Genomic DNA, 23913 nt, shown 5'->3' on the forward strand with positions numbered 1-23913 from the left:
TGTACGCCCCCCGCAGGTCCAGCTTTGTAAAAATCTTTCCCTTCCTTACTCTGGTCAAAATGTCATCAATTCGGGGCATAGGGAAAGCCAGGGGCTCCGACACTGCATTGAGGGCCCTAAAGTCACACACCAGTCTCGGTTTGTCTGTGTTCTTTTTGTCCACAAAAAACACTGGGCTGCCCCCCACCGCTCGGGACTCTCTGATGAAACCTCGCTTCAGGTTTTTGTCAATGAACTCCCTCAGCTCCTGCATCTCCCTGTCTGACATGGCGTACAGCTTGCCTACTGGGAGTTGGGCCCCAGGGAGTAGGTTGATTTGACAGTCAAAGGGTCTATGCGGTGGCAGTTTGTCTGCTTCCCTTTCGCTGAATACGTTGCTCAGATCTGCGTATTGCGGGGGCACCTTCCCTTTGTCCATTACTTCCATCCCGGCTAGGGTGACTCTGTCTCCTCCCGAAACCTTCCCCTCCTTGCAGTGTTCTAGGCAATGCGCTGACCCAAAGGAGACCACCCTCTGATGCCAGCCCACTAGCGGATCGTGTAGCGCCAGCCAGCTCATCCCCAAAATGATGGGCGCTCCTCCCAGGATGGCCACATTAAACGCTATCTGTTCGGTGTGCCTTGCCACCCTCATTATCATCGGGACAGTCTGTTGGCTAACTTCTCCCCCCAACAGCTCTCTGCCGTCAATCGTAGTCACCTGCAAGGGGTTACTTAAAGGGATGGTCTGTATCTGGTGCTCAGCTGCAAACTCCTTACTCATGAAATTACAGGAGCTGCCTGAATCCAAAAGCGCCTTGATCTTTAGTGGGTGTCCGTTTGGCAGTTCTAGTAACACCTCTATCACTAAAGCGGGTCTGGGAGGTTCCGGCATGGGCACTTTCACTGCTCTTTGGCCTGGCTGCTGTGCCCCGACGGTGGCAGCCAGGCGTTGGCTTTTACTTGCTCCTTGCCTTCCTCTTCCTTTCCCCCAACAGCTCCTGCCATCCCTTGCCATTCCTTTCTTTGTGGGCAGACTCTGGCAAAGTGCCCTGGCTGTTGGCAGAGATAACATCTCTTGGCGCTCCTTCCCTCCTTCTTCCGCCCTTCACTGGGATTAGAAACTGCGCGCGCCCGCGCTGTTCCAACTTCCATCGGCTCTGCCGGCGGGAAAGGTGGCTCTGGAATGTCTGGAATGCGGAACTCCCTCCAACGGTCTCCTTTCCCTTCCCGCTTTTCCAAAGCCCTCGCCTCCTGGCGCGCTCCTATGCACAGCGCAGATTTGGTTAACTGATCCATAGACTCCGCCCTGGGCCCCCGGGAAAGCTCATCTTTGACGGTTGAAGAAAGCCCCTCTTCGAAAAGCATTTGGATGGGCTCCGCCGATAGGTCCCACCCCAATTTATGAATCAGCATAGTAAACTCAGTCCAGTACTCATGGACAGATCTGCTTCCTTGCTGGCAAGCCATTAACTGCCTTCGCACCACCCCCTGCTCAATATCGCTGGAAAACATCAGGTCCATGGCACGAAAAAACTTCCTCGTGTCCTTTAGGATCTCATTATTCGCTGCCATCAGGGGTCTAACCCAATCCTTCGCCCCGGATTCGAGATGGCCAATCACAAAAGCCACTCGCGATTCCTCGTCGGGGAAGTCATCAAACTGCAAGTTTAGAGCGTATTGCATCTCTGTTCTAAAGGCATGATAGTTCCTGGGATCCCCCCCGAATTTCTGCACCAATCCTGGCACCTTTCTGGCGAGCGGGGTGGTTTTCTCCTTTCCCTTTTCTGCATCCTGAGCCCTCCTCTCCTCAAGCCTCGCCGTTTGCAGCGCCAACTGGATCTCCAACGCCCTGTACCTTTCTTCCAGGCTTGGACCCCCTCCAGCTGCTCCTGCTCCTCCGGTTCCGGCTGGGTTGCTCATGATGCTTCTCCCTGCACAAGCTGGCTTTCGGTGACTTTCGGATTGCTATGATGGGACGATGAGCTGCTTGTGCGTAAAATGCAAGTCCCTCAGAGTTTGATCAGGTTTTCAAACCTCTGCCTGTGACGGAGCCCCTCCAGCATGGCTGCGTCAATCACTAGTAGAATCCGAAAGTGGCTGCTTTCGGAATCGTTTCCAACATAAAAGCTCTTTAACGGAAACACGTCGTCTGGCCTCTCGGCGTGACAGTTTCCGGCGAGGTGTGGGTGTCCCTATAGGAGGTCCTGAGACCTCCCCACTGTTTTCGCTGGAAGCGTCTCTGAGCCATCCCTCCGACTCACTTTCCCTTGGAGTTCTTGCTCGCCCTCTACTGGTTCCCTCTTCCGCTGCTACTCCTCTCTCAACCTCAGTGAGCCTTTGCGCCCCCGGCGCTTTAGATGGCAGTTCCCTGACAATAATATATACAAATAAAAACAATAACCCAAATAACCCCCACCTACCCCCCAAAAGAGCCACATTTTAAAAGGGCATGGGTCTAGTTTGCAGATATTTCTGCTGACCTGATCAAAAGCAGCAGAGTGCAGGGGAAGAATATCAAGCCACTTCCCTCCATACCATTCTCACAGTGTTTTATTTTCACCCAGATCCCAGCCTCTCCAAACCCTCCATCAAAGTGCTACCCAACAAACGTATTTCCCCAGGACAGAATATCACCATCGAGTGCCAGGGGCCAGAAAAGGGTCTGAACTTCTCCCTCTACAAATCCGGGGAACTGATAACATCGCAGGTGACGGAGTCAGAGAGAAACAGAGCCGAGTTCCCTTTCTTCAACGTGGGGTTGGAAGATGAAGGAAACTACACCTGCCAATATCACCGCTGGGGAAATCCCTTTGCCTGGTCAGAGACAAGTAATGCCACAGAGCTGGTTGTAAGAGGTGAGAAGACTGGCTTGGTACTTGTCTCTCCCTTGCCGTCCAAGTCTCGCTCCCTAAAACCTGTCACCTCCCCTGCATATGACCCTTCCTCCTCACAGTCTGCTCTTCATCCCTCTGACGACTCATCCTTGTCCCACCACCAGTCCCCTGGCTCTGAGCCATCTTCCCATGGGGGCTCCCTTGGGGAATACTGGTGCCCCCCACCTCTCCTCTGCATCCAGACAGTCCATGAGTCATTTATAAAGATACAGGCTAATGGGGCCTCCCGCTGCTGCTGCGCCACTGGAGCACGATTTTTGTTCTCATCCTGAAGCAAAGTTCTTAACCTGAAGCACTATTTCTGGGTTAGTGGAGTCTGTAACCTGAAGTGTATCTAACCTGAAGTGTATGTAACCAGAGGTACCACTGTATTGAACAACACTGGGCCTGTGAGCATTAAATGCCCGTTTACAGATAGTAAACTCAGTCTTTTACAGCAGAATACAGCAGAAGCAACTGTGGTTGGAATAGTAACATCAAAGGTTTTATTTATAAAGCAAATAATAAAACAACAAGACGACTCTCACATCCATCTTCTTCAGCAGAGAGAGAGCAGAGAAGGAGGAGACATTTAAATGATTCCCATACTCATACATCAATTCAGTAATTAAAGGCAACCCGCAACATTATGCAATGTGAGAAGGAGACATTACAATACTAACACCCTCCCCCTTTTCGTGGTAACATTGCCTTATCATCTAGTACATCTGTAACATCTGTACATATAGACCCAGATGTTGTTTATTTACAACCTTCAACAACAAATCTGCGGATTGTTCTTAAATCTGGGTTGGGGCTGGTATGAGGGAGCTTTCATCCTGAAGGCATGATCAGTGCCTGTTCGGACCTTAGATTGAATTTTGCCTTCCTGCTCAGCCTGCTACAATTTGCATGTTTTGTGTCAGCCAGCTGGATGAGATAGTTTTGTTATTTTCTTGGCTTCTGAGCAGTCCTAAATTTTGTAATCATGTGAAGTTTTTGCTTTTAACAAAGTCTTGTTTTTAAAAACAATGGGTTTTCTTATGAGAACTGACTTTGGCTTGAGTTACTGAGCCTCCCAGCTGATCCCCAGGCAGTGATGAACCTGACCTTCTGCTCTCCTCAGCCAGGACCACCCAACCAATCCATTGGTCAATGAAATTTCAAGCCCACATTATGGACCAATAAAAAACTGAAACGCAACATGTGTACCTGCCATCTTATTACTGGAGCTGTCAGTTGGTCCACTGCTTGCAGACTTAGTATGCTTTGTATCATCTTTCTGGTTCTAGTCAGAAGTAAAAAACAAGTGGAGTAGATTAGAAGGCTGCTTCCATTGGCAGGTAGATCCAGCAGGCTGTTCTTATGTTCTTAGAAATCAGAAGTAAGTCCCACTGAACTCAGTGGTGCTAAGTATGCTGAGGGCCACAGCCTTGAGACCATCTCCCTCCTCACCCTGCCTTCATCACAACCAACAATTGAGTAGTAACTCTTCTCTGTCTCACTCTGCAGCAAAGACTTCTACATCCATGGAGATCAACATCCGCCTGGGCGTTGCTGGCTTGGTCCTGCTTTCCTTGGTGCTGATCGTGGCTGAGTTCATGTGCAGCAGGCAAGGCTGAGAAGCTCTGACTCGACTCAGTTCCACAAGTCAAGACCCTTCCTTGAGGCATCGAAGACAAGCAAAGCCACAGGAATCCCATAGAGACTGGTTTCATTCCTGGTTCATCTGAAGGCCAAATTTCTATTCTGTGATAACACCAAGGAATCTTTCCGGAAGGGGCTGGGCTGGGGTGAGAATACTAGAGGCTTCTGTTTTCTGTGCTTTTTTTGAGCTTTTTTTACAAAGTTTGGACAGGGCCTTCTGTTATCAACCTCCTTTTTTTAGTGAGGGAACACCAGCAGCAGTGGAAGAAGCCTCTTGGGACGGGATGGCGCTGCCTGTGCCGTACCCAGCTTTGTGGGGCTGGAGGAGGCTGGGGGGAGGCTCCTCCAGCAGTGAAGAGGCAGAGGCTTGATGAGGCACCTCCAAGCTCAGCTGGTCGCTTTGTGGTGCGGTGGCTATGGCATGTGGAGGCTCCGGGTGTGGCGCTGCTTGGGCGCGGCATGGTGGAGGTGGGTGAGGGCGGCGAGCGGGCCGGGGGAGCCAGCCCTGTGGAGATCTGTGGCGCCTGATGCCCAGCTCAAAGACGAAGACAGCTAAGAGGAGGGGCACCACGCGTGCCTGCGCCTCAACCCGTTGGGTGAGTGAGCACACCGAGTGAGTGGGCCTGCCCTGAGTGAGCAAGGGTGTATGTGCCGCTCCGGCTGAGCGTTGCCTGGGTTTTTTCCCTTTTACCCTTCTGGCACTCCGCAGAATTCGGCGCCTACAGGTTAAAAGGGGAAAAACTGAGCCGACACTCGGCAGGAGCAGTACACGCACCTTCGCTCACTCAGCACGCTCATTCAGTGTTCCCGGGACTCTCATCTGGCACCCTCCAAAACTTGGTGCCCCGGCACCCCGCACCACTAGCATCTATGGGTAAGACGGCCCTGAGTCTGGAAATGAAATACAGTGGTACCTCAGGTTAAGTACTTAATTCGCTCTGGATGTCTGTTCCTAACCTGAAACTGTTCTTAACCTGAAGCACCACTTTAGCTAATGGGGCCTCCTCCTGCTGCTGCACCACTGGAGCACGATTTCTGTTCTTATCCTGAAGCAAAGTCCTTTAACATGAGGTACTATTATTGGGTTAGCGGAGTCTGTAACCTGAAGCGTATGTAACCCGAGGTACCACTGCATCCCAAGTTTAATTGGCAAAGGCAAGGGACAAGGTTTTTTTTTGGTCATAAACAGTTTTTTGTGTTGCTGGTGTATGTGACCATGTGGAAGGGTGTACAAGGGGAAGGAGTGCCCTTCCAGATGCCCTAGCATGCCATGGGAGACTTGCTACACTTCCTGCTGCAATGGCAAAAACTAGTGAAGAAAGAAAAAAGGGGGTAGAAATTCCTCTGCTGTCCTGAATTTTGGGATGTAACCCCCGCCCCAATTTTTTAATCCATTCTAGAAATTGTGGATGGGAAATACAAATGAATCTTTGGGTCACTGCAAGGTTATTTTAACAAAATGCAAACCGTGCCCCCCTAGTAAGAAGCACGGGCAACAGACAAATATCTCACATTGTTGGAGAAGTGCTCAGATCCAGGCATGACTTCCTCATGCCTTTCACAAGGACCAACCAACCACCGTTTCAATAGAGTCTGTTCGGATAAGCTCCTCTAAGCGGGGGAAATAAAAATATAGGAGGAGAAACCTGGGAGGTGAAGAAACTAATCTGTCTTTAAACATTTCATACCCAACAGAGATCAGATTGATGAATGGGCCAAATATCTGCTGTGGGAGGGCTGAGCTGTTCTACAACTGGGACAGGATGAGAATATGTGCTGGTGGCTTGAATCTGAACATTGCCCAAGTCATGTGCAGGCAACTTAGCTGTGGACATGCCCTGCATTCATCTGCAGAAGGTCTTGGATATACATATGGTTTAGTGCTAGGAAATAATTTCACTTGTGAAGGGACAGAAACTTCTCTCAGCCTCTGCCAAGGAAGATATGTCTATGGAGAGAAGTGCAGGCCTAGAAAGCAGAAAACATGCAGAAAACTGCTTGAACCCACGCTTTCTAGGTGTGGGATTGCAGAAGTGAGGGAGAGCCCTCAGCCTCAACCTTGTCTGCCACTATCACCCCCATAATCTTTTCTAGCCAGTCTATCCTTGTAGTTTCAGGGACTCCATTCCTCAGGTGCCATTTACCCCAGTCTATTGAAATTGATGTTTCTCTTCCTTCTGACTCAAAAGATGTGTTTCCCTACAGCTCATCAGACTAATTCTTGGCAGATCACTTTCAGTATGATTTCTGGGAGTCCTCTCTTGCTAATAATTTAGATAAAACCACATGTTTGTATGAGATTCTGATGTAGTTCATCCCTTTCAGGTACACCACCAGCTTCTGGTCATTCCACATAAGCTGGTCACTCCATTTCCAGATGCCTGAAAGGACTGGTGTTAAGTTCTTATTTTATTTTTTATTTTTGTAAATAAAATTTTATTGGTTTTACAATTTCAAATTCAACAATTATTTTCCATCCAAAAAAAAGAAAAGAAAGGAAAAAAAATTATAAATACAAAATATAAGATTTAAAAAAAAAAAATTCAGAGGTTCTCTTTAACCTCCTGACTTCCTTCCATTTCCTTTCCTAGTTCATTGAATATATATATATTCTGCATAACTATACTTAAACCTCTTTTTTTCTTATGCTTGTTATTTTATCTGAATTACATACCATCAGTTTTCATTGTTTCAGTTCAAATTTCCTTCCATAAACTTTACCTTATTTTAACTATTTGCAAGTGTTTACCAGGGGTAGGCAACCTAAGGCCCAGGGGCCATATCCAGCCAAATCGCCTTCTAAATCTGGCCCGTGGATGGTTCAGGAATCAGCATGCTTTTACATGAGTAGAATGTGCCCTTTTATTTAAAATGCATCTCTGGGTTATTTGTGGGGCATAGGAATTTGTTCATATTTTTTTTCAAAATACTGTATTGTCTGGCCCACTACATGGTCTGAGGGACAGTGGACCAGTCCATGGCTGAAAAGGGTTGCTGACCCCTGGTTTAGTCAAAGCCTGACAATGTTCCTACTTGTTTACAATATTTATGTACATATACTAAGGTTACCAGACGTCCCCATTTCCTGGGGACAGTCCCCGGATTTACAAATCAGTCCCCTGACAAAATCCATCTATTTAATAGGAAGTTGAAAAGTGTCCCTGGACTCATTGGAAAAAATGTGGTAACCTTAACATATGCAATAAATGCATTTATTGTGTTAAGTTCTTATTTAATCCCAGGGCAGCTCTTGATGTTCCGGTGTTAATGTAAATAATATTGCATATGTATGTAATAATATTAGATTAATTATGGGAAATTCATATTTGGTAAATGTGTAGGTCAGTATAATATATGAATTAAGGTATGTGTTGGGTTGGGGAGGGGAGGGAGTGTGCTTGGAATGTTGGAAGTGAGTGGTGATTGGCTAGGAGTTTGCAAAGGAGTTTGAAAGCTGATGGGAGAAGTTTAGAGAGTCGGCTGAGTTTGGAGTTGAGTTGCCTTGGAGCGAGAATTGGGTGTGGACATGGAGAGAGTATTTGGATAGTAGCATGGCTGGTTTGGTAGAGTAGGGTCGCTATTGTTGTACAAAATCACTATACCGCATGCACATATTGGGATGCACGTAGATAAATACATCTCACTCACAGAAATAGATAGCCATTTCTATAAATTCCACCATTCACTCATGAACCCCATTTTATACAACCTGAAGTATTATTCCTATGAAATCCCAAGCCATTGATTTACATTTCAGACAGCGCTTCCATAGGCCACCGGCCTTAGAGCAGCCTGGTCATTTGACAGCGCTAACAAGCTAACTTGGCTTGTCTGTCAACGCTGTGGGGTGCTCAGTTGAAAGAGGAAGGTATTGATTTATGCCAGATAAGCTCTATCACTGGTTCTCCTATGCAATAAATGGAAACACACATTTTTTAAAGAGGAAAATAGATGACAAAATGAATTGGAAAAAGATGTTTAAATATACGTTTGTAAAAAAACCAGAAGACTTTTTGTTAGGAATAACAGGAAGAGAGATAAATAGAAGGGATTATAAACTTTTTCATTATGCAGTAACAGCGGCAAGAATATTAATGGCCCAAAAATGGAAACAAGAGGAACTACCGACTTTGAATGAGTGGAGAATGAAACTTATGGACTACGCAGAATTGGATAAAATGACTGGAAAAATCAGATATCAGAAAGATCACAAATTCATCGAGAACTGGGGAAAGTTCACGGATTATCTGAAAAAAATAATGTGATGAACAGACAATGCTAGTGGGTTTTAAAGAGGTTTTGTGATAGTATAAGGAATATTGTAAAAAAGAAACAGAGATGGAAGGATAATATGAATTGGCAATATTATATATAGAAAATGCGTGAAGATAGGAAAAATGGATGATTGATGGAGGTGCTGGTGGAAGTTCAAAAACTGGAAATTTGAAAACATGGTTGTATGGACCAATTTGTAAAGGAAAAATCTAATAGAAAATTTATATATATATAAAAAGGAAGTTCTTTCCCGCCCCCGCTTCCTTTGTGAACTTTTGCAGCTGATATTAGATCCCTCTTCTCCCTGAAGCTACCCTGTAACCCAAGAATAGATATTTGCAACTATGTCTGGAATAGAATCACAAATGTAACTTAATTTTCAAACTGAAAGTCACTGTAACACATGCAAATCACAAATGTATGTTTATTTGACAAGCTGATAGACATTGTAAACCCTCCAGGGAAACATTGAAACATATCTTCCACTCACTCAGCCTCCAAAAACATGAACTGCTAGACTTCTAATCTGCGTTCAGAAAAGTGGTTTTTCACTTGTAGGCTCACCTCACTAGTAGGGCTCCAAAACACTTCAGATTGTGTTGTTTTGAGTTTCTTTAGCTCATCTTGGCCTGGTATGCTAACAAGTCACAGTTTGACTTAATCTATTGGGTGCTTTACATCTGCAGGGACTCAACTTTCTTCTTGAGTTTCAATTCCACCTTTCACTGTGGGGCGAGCACTGAACAACAACAATAATAAAATTTTATTTATACCCCGCCCTCTCAGGCCAGAGCCGGGCTCAGGGCAGCTAACACCAGTAAAATTATAATAAAAACATAATGGGGGATGGGGAACCAATTTAAAATACAGGTTAAAAATACAATTTAAAATGCAGCCTGATTTTAATAGTAGCCCATAGATCAAAACCATAAGGGGAGGGAAACATAAGGGTCAGACTGAGTCTAAACCAAAGGCCAGGAGGAACAGCTCTGTCTTGCAGGCCCTGCGGAAAGATGTCCAGTCCCGCAGGGCCCTAGTCTCTTGTGACAGAGCGTTCCACCAAGTTGAGGCCAGTACTGAAAAGGCCCTGGCCCTAGTTGAGACCAATCTAACCACCTTGCGACTTGGAACCTCCCAAGTGTTGTCATTTGTGGACCTTAAGGTCCTCTGGGGGCATACCAGGAGAGGCAGTCCCTTAGGTACGTGGGTCCTAGGCTGAATAGGGCTTTAAAGGTCAAAACCAGCACCGTCAGCAGGAGGAGCATAAGTATTGTGGCAGCAGCGACAGAAGAGGCAGCTCCTTTTCTATTTGTTTGAAAGGGAAAGTGCAGCAGCAGCAGCAGGGACCACAGCAAAGCTCTGGTCTCGGGCCACAATGTTCAGCCTCAGCATCCTGCTCTGAGGACATTCCCAGTATTTGAGTGTGGTCTGTCCGCTTAGATGTGCAACTCTCTCTTCCTCTGTCCCAGTTCAAGAAATAGCTCTCTCTCTCTCTTTCATTTCTGCCCTTTCTGTTCTTTTTGGTTTCCTTAGCTCTAGTGCTATTCTTAGGTTAATTACTGTCAGTGCTCAAAGGGGAAGGGAAAAAAGGAAACAGTCAGCCTTGGGAAATACCATTCGGCTTTGAGCTCTGATGAATACTTTCCTTGAATATTTTACTCTCCAACCTTGTGTGCCATTTCCTTCCCATTCTCCCTTCCTGCACCCCATATTTTCAGAGAGCAAACCTGCAGGAAAGGTCCTTTTCATTTGACTTATATACGGTAGCCTGTCTCTGCCATCAGTTTCCTGGGAGTCTTTTGAAGCATCTCACATGCCTCAGGCACCAAAAAGCCCTCAGAGGTCTGATGGGAAGAGAGGGGAGTGGCAACAGCCAGACTTGGTCCCTCACCATCATCTGTTCCGTTGTTTGCCACCTTGGAAGTCGAAAGGAATCCATTCTGGAACTCTGTTCAATTTCCAAAAGGTTTGGAAACCAAAACGCGGCTTCTGATTAGCTACAGGAAGCTCCTGCAGCCAATCAAAAGCTACCGAAGCCCCGTCGGACATTCGGGTTCCAAAGAACGTTTGCAAACCAGAACACTCACTTCCAGGTTTGAGGCATTCGGGAGCCCAAACGTCTGAGTACCAAGGCGTTAGGGATCCAAGATATGACTGTATTTACAAATATCTAGGTTTCATATTGACAGATTATCGCAGATATCAAGAAAGATATTTATTTGGTGGAATCCCTCAGGCTGTTCTGCTTATGTTCATTTAACTTTAGCCCCATTGGGGAAATGACAGCAAGGTGGTCTTTAGAAACACACACAGGCAACTGTTGACTTCACATAAATCTGTAGACTGTGAGGCTTAGGCCACAGATGTTTTCAAGGCCATTTTGTCTAGAAACAATAGTCAGGCTGTGGAGCCCCTGGCAAAGGAGAAGACTAGGGTTCTGGTTATGAGAATGGTTATGTAGAAGAGGAAACTTCAGCAGCTGCAGCAATTTTTTGATGTGTGTTTACCAAAGTTCTCTTTTTTATTTTTATTTTTTGATGTGTGCTTACCAAAGTTCTCATGTTTTACACAGCTGCGGACATTCAGCCCTTGTATATCAACGGGGAACGGGTGGAGAGGGTGGCGGAATTCAGGTTTTTGGGAGTGACTATCGATCAGGGCATGACTTGGAGCGCAAATACCACTGCTCTGGTGAAGAAGGCCCAGCAGAGAATTTATTTCCTCAGACTTTTAAAGAAGAACAATCTGAGTGAGAGACTGCTGGTGTCCTTCTACCGAGGCTCCATAGAGAGCATTCTCACATACTGTATTTGTGCTTGGTTCTCCAGTTGTACAGCTAGGGAGAAGAAGGTGCTCCAGAAGGTCATAACCACAGCCCAAAGGATTATTGGTCATCCTCTCCCATCTTTGGAAGAACTGTACGGTTCCCGTTGTCTTAGGAAAGCAAACAACATCCTGCAGGATTCATCTCACCCGGGATACAGTCTGTTTGCACTACTGCCTTCTGGCAGGAGATATAGAAACATCAAGTCAAGGACAAATAGACTGAAAAATAGTTTCTATCCAAGAGCTGTGGCCTTTTTGAATGCTGTAACTCGATAGTGTGACCTGGGAGTTTGATGGGTGTGGGTGTGGGTGTGGCTGGAATGTGGTTTGTTTGGTTGTTGTTGTTGTTTTGCTTTTGTTGTTTTTTAAGGGATGGCATCCAATTTCGTTGCACTTCTGCAATGTTGCACTTGTGTAGTGACAATAAAGAATCTATCTATCTATCTATCTATCTATCTATCTATCTATCTATCTATTATGGTAGTCACAGCTTCCTTTTCCTACAATTGGCCACTCTAGTTTTTTGGGGGAGGGGGGAGGAGGAGCCACATCTTGAAAGATCAAAACGTGAGCAGCCAATTATGATCCTGGTCCTCAAGGCACGGATCCCATGGAGACCTCCTGGTGGACAAATCAATTACGTCACTGAAACACTATTTACCGTGCCTTAAAGTCACACTAATTTCCTTACAGTTTAATGCGAATAATTACTATCTTTGTAGTAATTATTGTTGTTTTTCCCTTGCAAGCTCTTTTGTTCAATTAAATCTAGTCTCCGGCCTGGTATCAGGCTTCAGGCCCAGAGACCGGAAGTAATAGCCATTAATTATATTCAGTTATTTACTCCAAAATTTCCAAATATTTTACTGTCCCAGATATTAGTCCTTTCTTTTTTCCTTCTGCTATTGAAATGTAAGGGGTCCTATCATTTCTGAAGGTCCATTTTTGTATTCTCAAGCCCTTTCTTTTGAATTCTTTTCAAGCAATTAAGTTTGGTGCCCGGACCAGGGCTGGCTTCAAGCCCAAAATAAAATGGTGGCTTTTATTATTTCTCTACTCCAGATTACATTCCTGCTTGAAAAGTTTCTTAAGGACTGGTCTTTATTCTTTGCTTCATAATACTTGTTCTTCAGAGTGAGAAATCCATCTTTTAAAATGTTTTCTCCCGGAGCTCTCAGTTTCTGCTGCTTACTCCATAGCCAGCAGGGCCTGCCCACAACCATCTTTCTTTTTGCAAAGCAGCAGAAACAGGGTACCGTATCTTTCGCTCTATAAGACGCACCAGACCACAAGACGCACCTAGCTTTTGGAGGAGGAAAACAAGGAGAAAAAAAATTCTGAATCTCAGAAGCCAGCACAGCAAGAGGGATCTCTGTGCAGTGAAAGCAGCAATCCCTCTTGCTGTTCTGGCTTCTGGGATAGCTGCGCAGCCTGCATTCGCTCCATAAGACGCACACACATTTCCCCTTACCTTTTAGGAGGGAAAAAAGAGTCTTATAGAGCAAAAAAAATAGGGAATTTTACCAGGGGGAAAGAGAGGGCTTGAACAAGCTTAAAGGTTGTTTTTTTTAACTAATCAAAAACCACTTATGACCCCAGAATAAAACTTCATACTAGCAGATGTAGCCTGCAGCTGGTTAGAAATTCATTAACTCATACATTTTCTCAACCAACCAAAAACAACACACTCTTTAACCACTTTGGAGCAAATAGTTGACACCATTTGTAGCACCTTCTCTTGTGGTTAACGCTTAGCTGGAATGAAATATTCAACGCAGCAATAGAGAAATTAAAATAATAATTTATTTGTCAGACAAATAAATGAGAGGCTCAGTGGTATATGGTTACCAAGCTCTGGCCTGGCCTCCTGCCATTCTGGCCAGCATTTATATTCCCTTAATCCAGACCCCTTTGCTCCTCCTGTGGCTGCCTCTGTCCAATCAGCCTGGTTGAAATTCCTATTGGTTGTTTGCTAGAACCAATCACAATAGATACACCCATATCCTCCTGTCCTTATATGGAACACAAAGAGCTATATATTGTTACATCTATAAATGACAAATAAGTAATAATATATCTTACATGGAATCTTAATTACCAGCTCACCTCTTGCCCTCCTTGCCCTATTGCCTTCTAAAACAAATGGTTAATCTTAAATTTTTATCTTCAACAGATGTCAAGGATCTTGAGTTCACATCAACATTGAAAGATCTCCTTCATTGAAGGTTTCTAAACAAATGCCTGACAACTATATATCAGGAGTGCTCGATGGCGTCTCCTGTCTGGCAGGGGGCTGGGCTCATTTGCCCCTCTGGTCTCCTATTGCAATATGACTCTAAGAATCTAGCATTTCTTAAATCCTTTGCATAATTACATTTAAGCCAATATATTTAAGCTAATATATTTCATACATTATCATAGGTAGCCTTTTAAAAGAATAAAACCTTTGTAAAGTAAAAAGGAACTCAGTAAAAAACAGCTTTAAAAGAAGCCTCTTTAGTTTACACCCCTCCTTTCACCCCTCCTTTCCCAGCCAGCTAGATGCTTCTCCCATTAGCTCTTCCCAGCATTTATTACCCTTTAACTCTCTCAGTTTAAGAAAGAAACAGCTTTAAAAGATTTCCCAAAAATGCTCTCATTCTTCCAGCCAGTTGCCTTTTTCACTGCTCTAATGAGAGGCCCATGGTATCATTTTACTATTTGCCCGTTCCTAATTGTGTTTTCTCAGCCTTTTTTATCTTCTGTAACATGCAGGATCAGTGTCCTTGCTCTCAGTCTGTAATTTCCTCTTTTTTAACGACTTTGAGAATTATTTTTCCTGCTATAAATCAAGGGGGCCCCTTGTCTAGGAGGAATTGCCAAGGTTCTTTCTGCCTGGCATGAAACATTTGAAAATCCTTTTTTTTTTTTTAAGCTCATTTTAAAATACAAGCCTTGATTGAAATATATAAGCTTTGATAAAAATGCAGGCTTATGATTAGATGCCTCACATTAGCCCACTAGGAAGAGGAATAATGCCCCAAACACACAAGGTACTAGTTCATTTGGCTTTCGCCCTACTTAGTACATTGGAAACTACATTGGAAAAGGACTTTGGGGAAATCTAGACGAGCAACATTGGAACAACATTCTGAATAGTGTCTTCTTCAGAACTCTCTTGATAGAAAGCTCAGGAAAAGAAGTGGCACACCGATGGTACATGCACCCTACAAAATTGTATAAATTCAGCCAAAATCTCATTCCATTATCTGGCGAGATTGCAAACCTCCTGGAATTACTGTACACCATGTGGCGGTGCTGTCCAAAGATTGTTCCCTTTGGGGAAAAGGTTCTCCAGACCATAAACCAGATTATGGAATCAGACCCCACAATAGCATTGTTATCGTCTTTTCCTTTAGATGCCCAAGGAAAGCGTAAAATGTTATTACCCATGTGTTAGCTGCTGCCAGATTAAGAATGGTTATGTACTGGAGGACTCTCATTGTAAATCTCTTTGAAGCTTGGATGTCACAGATATGGGATTCTATACTTAAGGACAAACTAACAGCCTTACAAACTTTTATTGAATATGCACAAACCATCAAGCATGGCTTCCAGCCACCAGCAACACACCGAACATTAAGGAATATCACTTTCATCCCACTAATGTATATCCAGTGAACCACAGCTGGGATTGCTCCTGTTATATTTTCCCCATTTTTGTGATGGTTCTGTACTCCCAACCTGTTGTTGTTATTACTGATATTTCTTTTCTCCTTTTCCAGATCCAATTCATTTGTAACTGAAAATCAATAAAATACATTTTTTAAAAGGGAAAAAAGTCACATCTCCAATGCTGTGTCATGTTGGGGAAAGTCAAATATTAAGGAAGTTGCCTCAGGAAGAGGAGTAGCAGGGGAAACGCAAACGACAGTCCTATGAAGAGATCCTCTTTCTGTAAGATTAGGTAAGGGGGCCTGTGGCAGACGGAAGGCGACACATGCAGTCATTTGTCTTCCTGTAACTACAGGCCCTGGATTAGTCAAATGAGAATGTGCAAACTCCAGAGGGAAAGATGGTTAGCTCAAGGCTCCTTCCCCACTGTGGCAGCCACTCATACTCTGGGTTAATTTTCTGAGGCATTCTTGAGAATCCTGGCTCTCCCGCTCTCTTAGTCCTGTCCCTGCCACAGAACCACATAAGACAAGCCTGCTGGATCAGGCCAAGCCCATCAAGCCCAGTATCCTGCTCTTCTTACCTTGGCCAACTAGATGCCCGTGGGAAGCCCATAAGCCAGAAATGAGGGGAGCAGCACTTTCCCATTTGCTGTTGGCAACAACTGGTATTTAGAGGCATACCTCCTGTCCACTTCTTTCCAAAGAAAGCTGGCTTGGATTCTGTAATGAGATGCCTGAATAATGCCTCTGACAGCAGAGGAACAGCATAGCCATAAGGGCTAAGGGACCCCTGACCCTTAAGTCCAGTCGTGGCCGACTCTGGGGTTGCGGCACTCATCTCGCTTTATTGGCCAAGGGAGCTTCTGGCGAACCAGAGCAGCGCACGGAAACGCCATTTACCTTCCCGCCGGAGCGGTACCTATTTATCTACAGTACTTGCACTTGCTTGCTTTCAAACTGCTAGGTAGCAGGAGCAGGGACTGAACAATGGGAGCTCATGCCATCATGGGGATTCGAACCGCCGACCTTCTAATAGGCAAGCCCTAGGCTCTGTGGTTTAGACCACAGCGCCACCCACATCATCTCAGCCATAAGGGCTAGTAGCCACTGAAAGCCTTGTCCTCCATGAGTGTGTCCAATCCTCCTTTAAAGCCATCAAAATTGGCGGCTATCACTGCCTCCTGTGGCAGTGAGTTCCATAGTTTAGCATTGCACTACGTGAAGCAATTTATCTGCTCTGCATTTTCAAATACTCAGCTTCCTTGGATGTCCATGGGCTCCAGTGTGTGAGAGGGGTGTCTACTCACTTTCTCAATGCCGTGTGTAATTTTATAAACTTCTATTATGTCACCTCTCCTTTAAACAGTCGCAAATGCTGTAACCTTTCCACATAGAGGAGTCACTCCACCCCGATCTTTTCGGTTGTCCTTTTCTGAACTGAGCAAATAACATTTCCGAACTCAGTGAAAGCCAAAAGTGATCTAGTTTTCTCTGTGTCTCTTTTTGAAACCATTTTTATTTTGCAAATGTAAATTAATTACATTATCAAATACATAGCCATAAAATGAGATCTCTCTGAACCTCCAGACTCCCCCCCCCCCAATCCCATTCATGGGTCCTATTGTCAACATTTACAAGAGGAATAAATAGAGGCAGTGAGAGATTTTACTTTCTTGGGGTCCATGATCACTGCAGATGGTGACAGCAGCCACAAAATTAAAAGACGCCTGCTTCTTGGGAGAAAAGCAATGACAAACCTAGACAGCATCTTAAAACGCAGAGACATCACCTTGCCAACAAAGGTCCATATAATTAAAACTATGGTTTTCCCAGTAGTGATGTATGGAAGTGAGAGCTGGACCATAAAGAAGGCTGATCGCCGAAGAATTGATGCTTTTGAATTATGGTGCTGGAGGAGACTCTTGAGAGTCCCATGGACTGCAAGAAGATCAAACCTCTCCATTCTGAAGGAAATCAGCCCTGAGTGCTCACTGGAAGGACAGATCCTGAAGCTGAGGCTCCAATACTTTGGCCACCTCATGAGAAGGGAAGACTCCCTGGAAAAGACCCTGATGTTGGGAAAGATGGAGGGCACAAGGAGAAGGGGACGACAGAGGACAAGATGGTTGGACAGTGTTCTCGAAGCTACAAACATGAGTCTGACCAAACTGCGGGAGGCAGTGGAAGACAGGAGTGCCTGGCGTGCTCTGGTCCATGGGGTCACGAAGAGTTGGACACAACTAAATGACTAAGCAACAACAAATTATTTCATAGTCTATGCTTAGTATCTATCCATATTGTCCGTAGTAGTTGTTACATTACAAGTGAGATTAAAATCCTGCTAATGTTTTCATCTGCTTACAGATGTGGTCTCCTAAATAAATTATAAACTTCTCCCATTCTTTCTTGAATTTCTTGTCTTCTTGGTCTCAGAGTTTTCCGTTCAGTTTTGCCATTTCAGCCTAGGCTAACAGCTTAGTTTGCCATTCCTTCTTTCTGTCTCTGGGCTAGTAGCATCCATGCTGCTGTTGTCGCATACATAAAGAGACTTTTCTGTTCCTTTGGAATGTTGGTACCTATAATTCGTAACAGAAAGGCTTCTGGTGATATAGTTAACCTCTGAGGAGAACGCAGCTAAGGACAGCTCAGTTGGTAGAGCACAAGACTCTTATTCTCAGGGTTGTGGGTTTGAGCCCCACCTTGGGCAAAAAAACCCCAAACAAACTCCTACATTGCAGGGGGGTTGGACTAGATGACCCGTGTGGTCCCTTCCAATATTGCAAGTATATATGAAAGCACATGACCTCCTCCAAGCTGATTTTGCAAAATATGACTGCAGCATAGTAGGGGAAAAAGGGAAGTGGCTTGTGAGGCACTTCCAGCGCTGCTCAGCTGTGCATCACAGAGTATGTGCACATCAAAGGGGAGAACAGTGTTGCAGAGCCATGTTGCAGCCTCCCTCCAATATTTTCATTCTGGGGACAGCACACATCTTGGGGGACGCAGGACACTGGACTACAGAGCTAGGCGGTCCTTCATCATGAGGCTCCCTTTCAACATCCTCTTTATCGGTTGGTATCTCAGATGAAAGGGTGAAGGGACTGAGGGTTGTGCAACAGCTGGGTGGAAGCACCAGAGACCCAGTTGTGGTTCCTGCTGCTCAGCTACATTGCCGCTAATGCAATCATCTCCTTTCCAGGATTCCTGCTGGCTGGACAGTGGCAGATCTCTGGAGGTGAGTCTCTTCAGGTGATAAATATGAACATGGGGCCAGAGGGAGATGGATGGGGGCAGAATGAGAGCTAACTGCAATGATTTCCCCCAACCAAATCTGACTTCCTAACATCTGAATGATAACCATAGAGGCCTACCAAATGTTCTCTGATCTATACAAATATAAAAGGTACAGGAACATCCCATCCCTATTTCTTTCTCTCTCTCTTTTTTGGTCAAAATGTACATTTACTGATTTTTCAATTAGGTTTTTTTTAAAAAAAATATTTGATTATACAAAACATAAAATTGTAACAATCCAAATGCATATTGATATACTGTACAGTGGAACCTCGGTTGTCAAACACTTCAGAAGTCGAACGATCTTCCAGAACAGATTACCTTTGGCTACCCTGAATCTCGAGACTTCTCCCCACCCCCTCCATGGGTCCTATTCTCAACATTTACAACTGCATATTATTTCATAATCTATATTTTATATCAATCCATGTTATCCATGGTATGAACCCCATCCCTATTCCTTTGCCTTAGACAATCTACACACAAAATGCAATTCCCCCAGTGTAACCTTAGACTGAGCAACTAGACATGGTGGCAACCTTCTCCCTTCACTGCCAGAGGCAGGATACCTGTGAAGAACAGTTGCTGAGAATCACAAGTGTGGAGAATGCTCTGCTGCTCTCAGTCCTGCTCCTGGACTCCCCACAGACATCTGGTTGGCCCCTGGGGGAACTTGCATGACAAAGCTCGAGTAGCTGCAGTAGAACAGAGTGCCTTCTACCAACTCCTTCTGATAGGCCAATGAGGTGGCCTTATGTTCTGCATTACAGAGGACAGTCCTCTCTTTCAAAAGCCGTCCAAGTTCAGTTCTGAAAACCATAAGAAAGGAAAGCAGGAGGGGGTCTTGAAGTTGCCCACCCACCATGAGCAGCTGAACAGTGGAATACACAGCTCACCTGACCACAGTTTTCTCCACTGGGGTGAAAATAATGCATTTTCATGTAAAAATTAGTAATTACTGTCCTACCTTAGTTCTCAAATGGAATCCGTCCCGGAAGTCTGTTCAACTTCCAAAAACATTCAAAAACGGAGGCATGGCTTCTGATTGGCTGCAAGAGCTTCCTGCGCTCAATCGGAAGCTGCGCTGGACATTCAGCTTCCAAAAAACGTTCGCAAACCAGAATACAGTACTCACTTCCGGGTTTGCTGCATTTGGGAGCCAAAGCGTTCGAGTTGCAAGGCATTTGAGAAGCAAGGTGCGACTGTATTTATAAATGTGGATCTTTACATACACATTAGCATGTGGTAATGTCAGGGCCTTCATTTGTCTTCCTCTTTGGTGATCCATCTTCCAAATCTCACCTTTGTTCTCCTGTTTCGGCCCAGGACAACTTTACCCTAAACCTTTCATCTCAGTGGCTCCCACAAATGTGGTCAGTCTGGGGGGAAAGATCATTTTACGATGTGCAACTACTTACCATCAAGATGCATTCTACTATCTTCACAAAGATCCACCAATTCATTATTCAGCACATTGGAAGAGCGAGAGGGATGCATTTCAGATTGTATTTCAGACTGCCAATGCAAGAGCTTCAGATGGCGGAACCTATACTTGTAGCTATTGCTTAAGTTATTATCAACGGTGCTCATTTAGTAGTGATCCTGTCCAAGTCTTCATAAAAGGTGAGAGCCTGGCTTAGCCTTTTTATGCTATTTTCACAACTGACATGTAAGGGGGGGGGGGGGGAGAGAGAGAGAATTTCTGTTCTTATCCTGAAGCAAAGTTCTTAACCCGAGGTACTATTTCTGGGTTAGTGGAGTCTGTAACCTGAAGCGTATGTAACCTGAAGTGTATGTAACCCAAGGTACCACTGTATTAGATATTGCCATAAATTCAACAGAAATGGCATAAATTCAACAAAATCTCTAACCAGGGTTTTTCTTTGAGGGGGCAAAAAGGTGCTAGTACCACGTGCCCTTAAGTATCTCCAGGAAAAAGCACTGAGAGTCTTAAATAAATATTGCAATCACACAGTTAGATACACATGATATTCAGTGTAGATGCAGATAATTCCAATGGTCCCAAATATTTGGTTCTTAACTCTTTCTACAGCGTTCATTGAAATAGGCAACAGAAATGTACAGTAACTCAGCTTATAAGATTTCCTGGATCTGCCACACTGAACTGCAGCAAACAGTAACTCTTCTCAGGAACCCGCCTCCCCCCTAACCTGGCCAATGATGGGTGTTGTTGGGGTGTGGAAGGTGCCAGGTCACCCATCTCTAAACTGAAGTTGTAAACAAAAAAAATTAGAAGCATCAAGTTCTTATTAACCTTTACCCTCCGATCCATCCTTGGGATTTTGCATTCTCCCAGAACATGCAAACCTCTTCCATATGACACACTGTTGCCTGGGACTGATTTGAGAACTGCATCTTTGAAATCTCACCCTTGTTCTCTTCCATGTGCAGGAAAGCTGCATTCCAAGCCTTCCATCGCAGTGAATTCATCTGAAATGCTTGCCGAAAAGGGGAATGTCAAAATCAGCTGCAAGGCAGAAGACAACTTACCATGGCTGTTCTCTTTGTATATACAAGTGGGTGCAGATAGGCAGCAGAGAAATCTGACAGAGAAAACAGCAACAAAGGAGGCTGTGTTTGCCTTTGACAATGCCCAAGAATTCCAAGGAGGTCTCTACCAATGTAGATATTGCTCCATAACAGCCTTCGTTGAACTGTGCTCAGATTTCAGTGACAGCCGACGCATCAACAGAATAAGTAAGGTTCAAAATACATCCTCCTATTGTCACAAAAGGGTCTGAAATGGGAGTGTTCTGTCTTTTCAACATCTGTACATCCAGTGGAGAATTTGCATAGAATCAAATATTCCAGATTGGCTGGGATTGAAGGAGGGAGTGTGGTGTGCATGGCTCTTGGAAACTTCTGAAACTTCTGCAGGAAGGTCTTTGTAGAAGTTGTAGTGTTAAAACAGAAAGGGGTCAAACCATCGCAAGAGGTGTTGAAATTTTGGGAGGTTGGATAGTTACAATGCAATGGTCTCGGGGGTGGGGTGCACATTGTTATTCTTATTTATTTATTATTACTTTGGATAGGGACGTGGGTGGCGCTGTGGGTTAAACCACAGAGCCTAGGACTTGCCAATCAGAAGGTTGGCGGTTTGAATCCCCGCAACGGGGTGAGCTCCCGTTGCTCAATTCCTGCTCCTGCTGACCTAGCAGTTAAAAAGCACGTCAAAGTGCAAGTAGATAAATAGGTACCGCTCCGGCGGGAAGGTAAATGGCGTTTCCGTGTGCTGCTCTGGTTCGCCAGAAGCAGCTTAGTCATGCTGGCCACATGACCCGGAAGCTGTACGTCAGCTCTCTCGGCCAATAAAGAGAGATGAGCGCCACAACCCCAGAGTCGGCCACAACTGGACCTAATGGACCTAATTTACTTTTATTACTTTGGATAGAGATAGATGATATAGATAGATGATATAGATAGATAGATAGATAGATAGATAGATATAGATAGATAGATAGATAGATAGATAGATAGATAGATAGATAGATGATAGATAGATGCAGACTAGGAAGGAACCTTTGTCCTTCCAGATGTTCCTGGGTCCTAGCAAGTGTGGCCAATGGCATGTAGGTCTGTAACATCTGGAGGGCCAATAATTCTCTACAACTGCTCTAAACATTTTTAACTAAAGACAAAATAGTAGCAGTCCCTACGTACAACCATTTTTTCATAAGCAAAGAGCCATTCTAAGCATTTTTAAATTATGTGTTAAAAGTCAGTTTCTTTTGTTTGTTTGTTTGTTTGTTTGTTTGTTTACTGAATTTATATACTGCCCTATACCCAGAGGTCTCAGGGCGGTTCACAGAAAAAGATCACCATATATAAAATGAAAATAAAGACAGTAACCCAAATAACCCCCACCTACCCCCCAAAAGAACCACATTTTAAAAGGGCATAGTTCTAGTTTGCAGATATTTCTGCTGATCTGATCAAAAGCAGCAGAGTGCAGGGGAAGAATATCAAGCCACTTCCCTCCATACCATTCTCACAGTGTTTTATTTGCACCCAGATCCCAGCCTCTCCAAACCCTCCATCAAAGTGCTACCCGACGAACGTATTTCCCCAGGACAGAATATCACCATCGAGTGCCAGGGGCCAGAAAAGGGTCTGAACTTCTCCCTCTACAAATCCGGGGAACTGATAACATCGCAGGTGACGGAGTCAGAGAGAAACAGAGCCGCATTCCCTTTCTTCAACGTGGGGTTGGAAGACGAAGGAAACTACACCTGCCAATATCACCGCTGGGGAAATCCCTTTGCCTGGTCAGAGGCAAGTAATGCCACGGAGCTGGTTGTAAGAGGTGAGAAGATTGGTTGCGTACTTGTCTCTTCCCTGCTGTCCAAGTCTTGCTCCCTGTTGTGGAGGAGGCAGGAGCTTCAAGGGGCCTGAGACTCACACTGCAGGGAGGAGGGAACCAGCTTCTTAGCCTCCATCTGCACCACTTCTCTAAAAGCAGGATCAGAAATGAAACGGGATTGCATTCGAAAGGGCATTTCATCCCATGTTAGTTGCACAGAGTGTCCCAGCTTGACCGGGAGAAAGACTCTCAGGACATTGCTCTGCCTGAGAAGTTGGAAAGAGATAGCCAAACAAGGTTGACTGTCAGATTACTGGTCCTTTTGGCTCAGTACTGGTGACCAGCATGGCCATGGATGATGGTAGCTGGAATCAAATGTACGAAGTTGGAGGAGGCTTGTGACAGTACAGGTGAAACTCGGAAAATTAGAATATCAATAATATAATAATAATATTAAGAATCTCAGAAAATTACTGTGCTTGATTGGCCAGCAAACTTGCCTGATGCAAAAGGGGCCCAAGCCAAGTACTGAGTACATATGCATGCTTCTACTTCTCAGAGGTCCAATATTGCTCTATTTGCAATCCTTATTTTGCTGATTTCATTTAATATTCTAATTTTCTGAGATTGATAATTTGGGGTCTTCATCAGCTGTACGCCATGATCATCACAATTATAACAAATAAAGGCTTGACATATCTTGCTTTGCATGTCATGAGTCTATCTCATATATTAGTTTCACCTTTTAAGTTGAATTACTGAAATAAACAAACTTTTCCACAATATTCTAATTTTCCAAGTTTCACCTGTAGATGAGGGGTCAGCAACACAGTGCCTGCAGTATCCCTTCCCACCCTCCATTGAAATTAGGCTTCCAAAAGCTGTGTCCAGTAGAATAGGTTGCAGTGTGTGCTTGGTTGGGAGCTGCCCATGCCAGTTTCTCTTATTTGTGTCCAAAAAGGTTGGTGACCCCTGCATGGGTTGGACTAGATGTCCCATAGGACCCATTCCAACCCTGCAATTCTATGATTCTATGACA

General features: G+C 44.6%; 1 protein-coding gene across 4 annotated transcripts in view; it reads left to right on the forward strand.

Moving 5' to 3' along the window:
* LOC309355275 (T-cell-interacting, activating receptor on myeloid cells protein 1-like) overlaps window positions 1-23913 on the forward strand; it is a 48889-nt gene that overhangs the window by 21206 nt on the left and 3770 nt on the right. For 2 of the 4 annotated variants that reach the window (XM_081885990.1, XM_081885988.1), the window contains exons 4-5: window positions 20966-21271; window positions 22587-22877. In XM_081885990.1, the coding sequence (XP_081742116.1) occupies window positions 20966-21271; window positions 22587-22877 (597 nt within the window). Of the gene's footprint in view, window positions 1-17997; window positions 18331-18458; window positions 18495-19879; window positions 20177-20965; window positions 21272-22586; window positions 22878-23913 lie in introns of those variants that run through there. The other 2 variants (XM_081885989.1, XM_081885991.1) reach the window with 2 other exon arrangements.

Source organism: Podarcis melisellensis (assembly GCF_964234715.1).
Source record: "Podarcis melisellensis genome assembly, chromosome: 13".
In the NCBI taxonomy this organism is placed as follows: Eukaryota; Metazoa; Chordata; class Lepidosauria; order Squamata; family Lacertidae; genus Podarcis; species Podarcis melisellensis.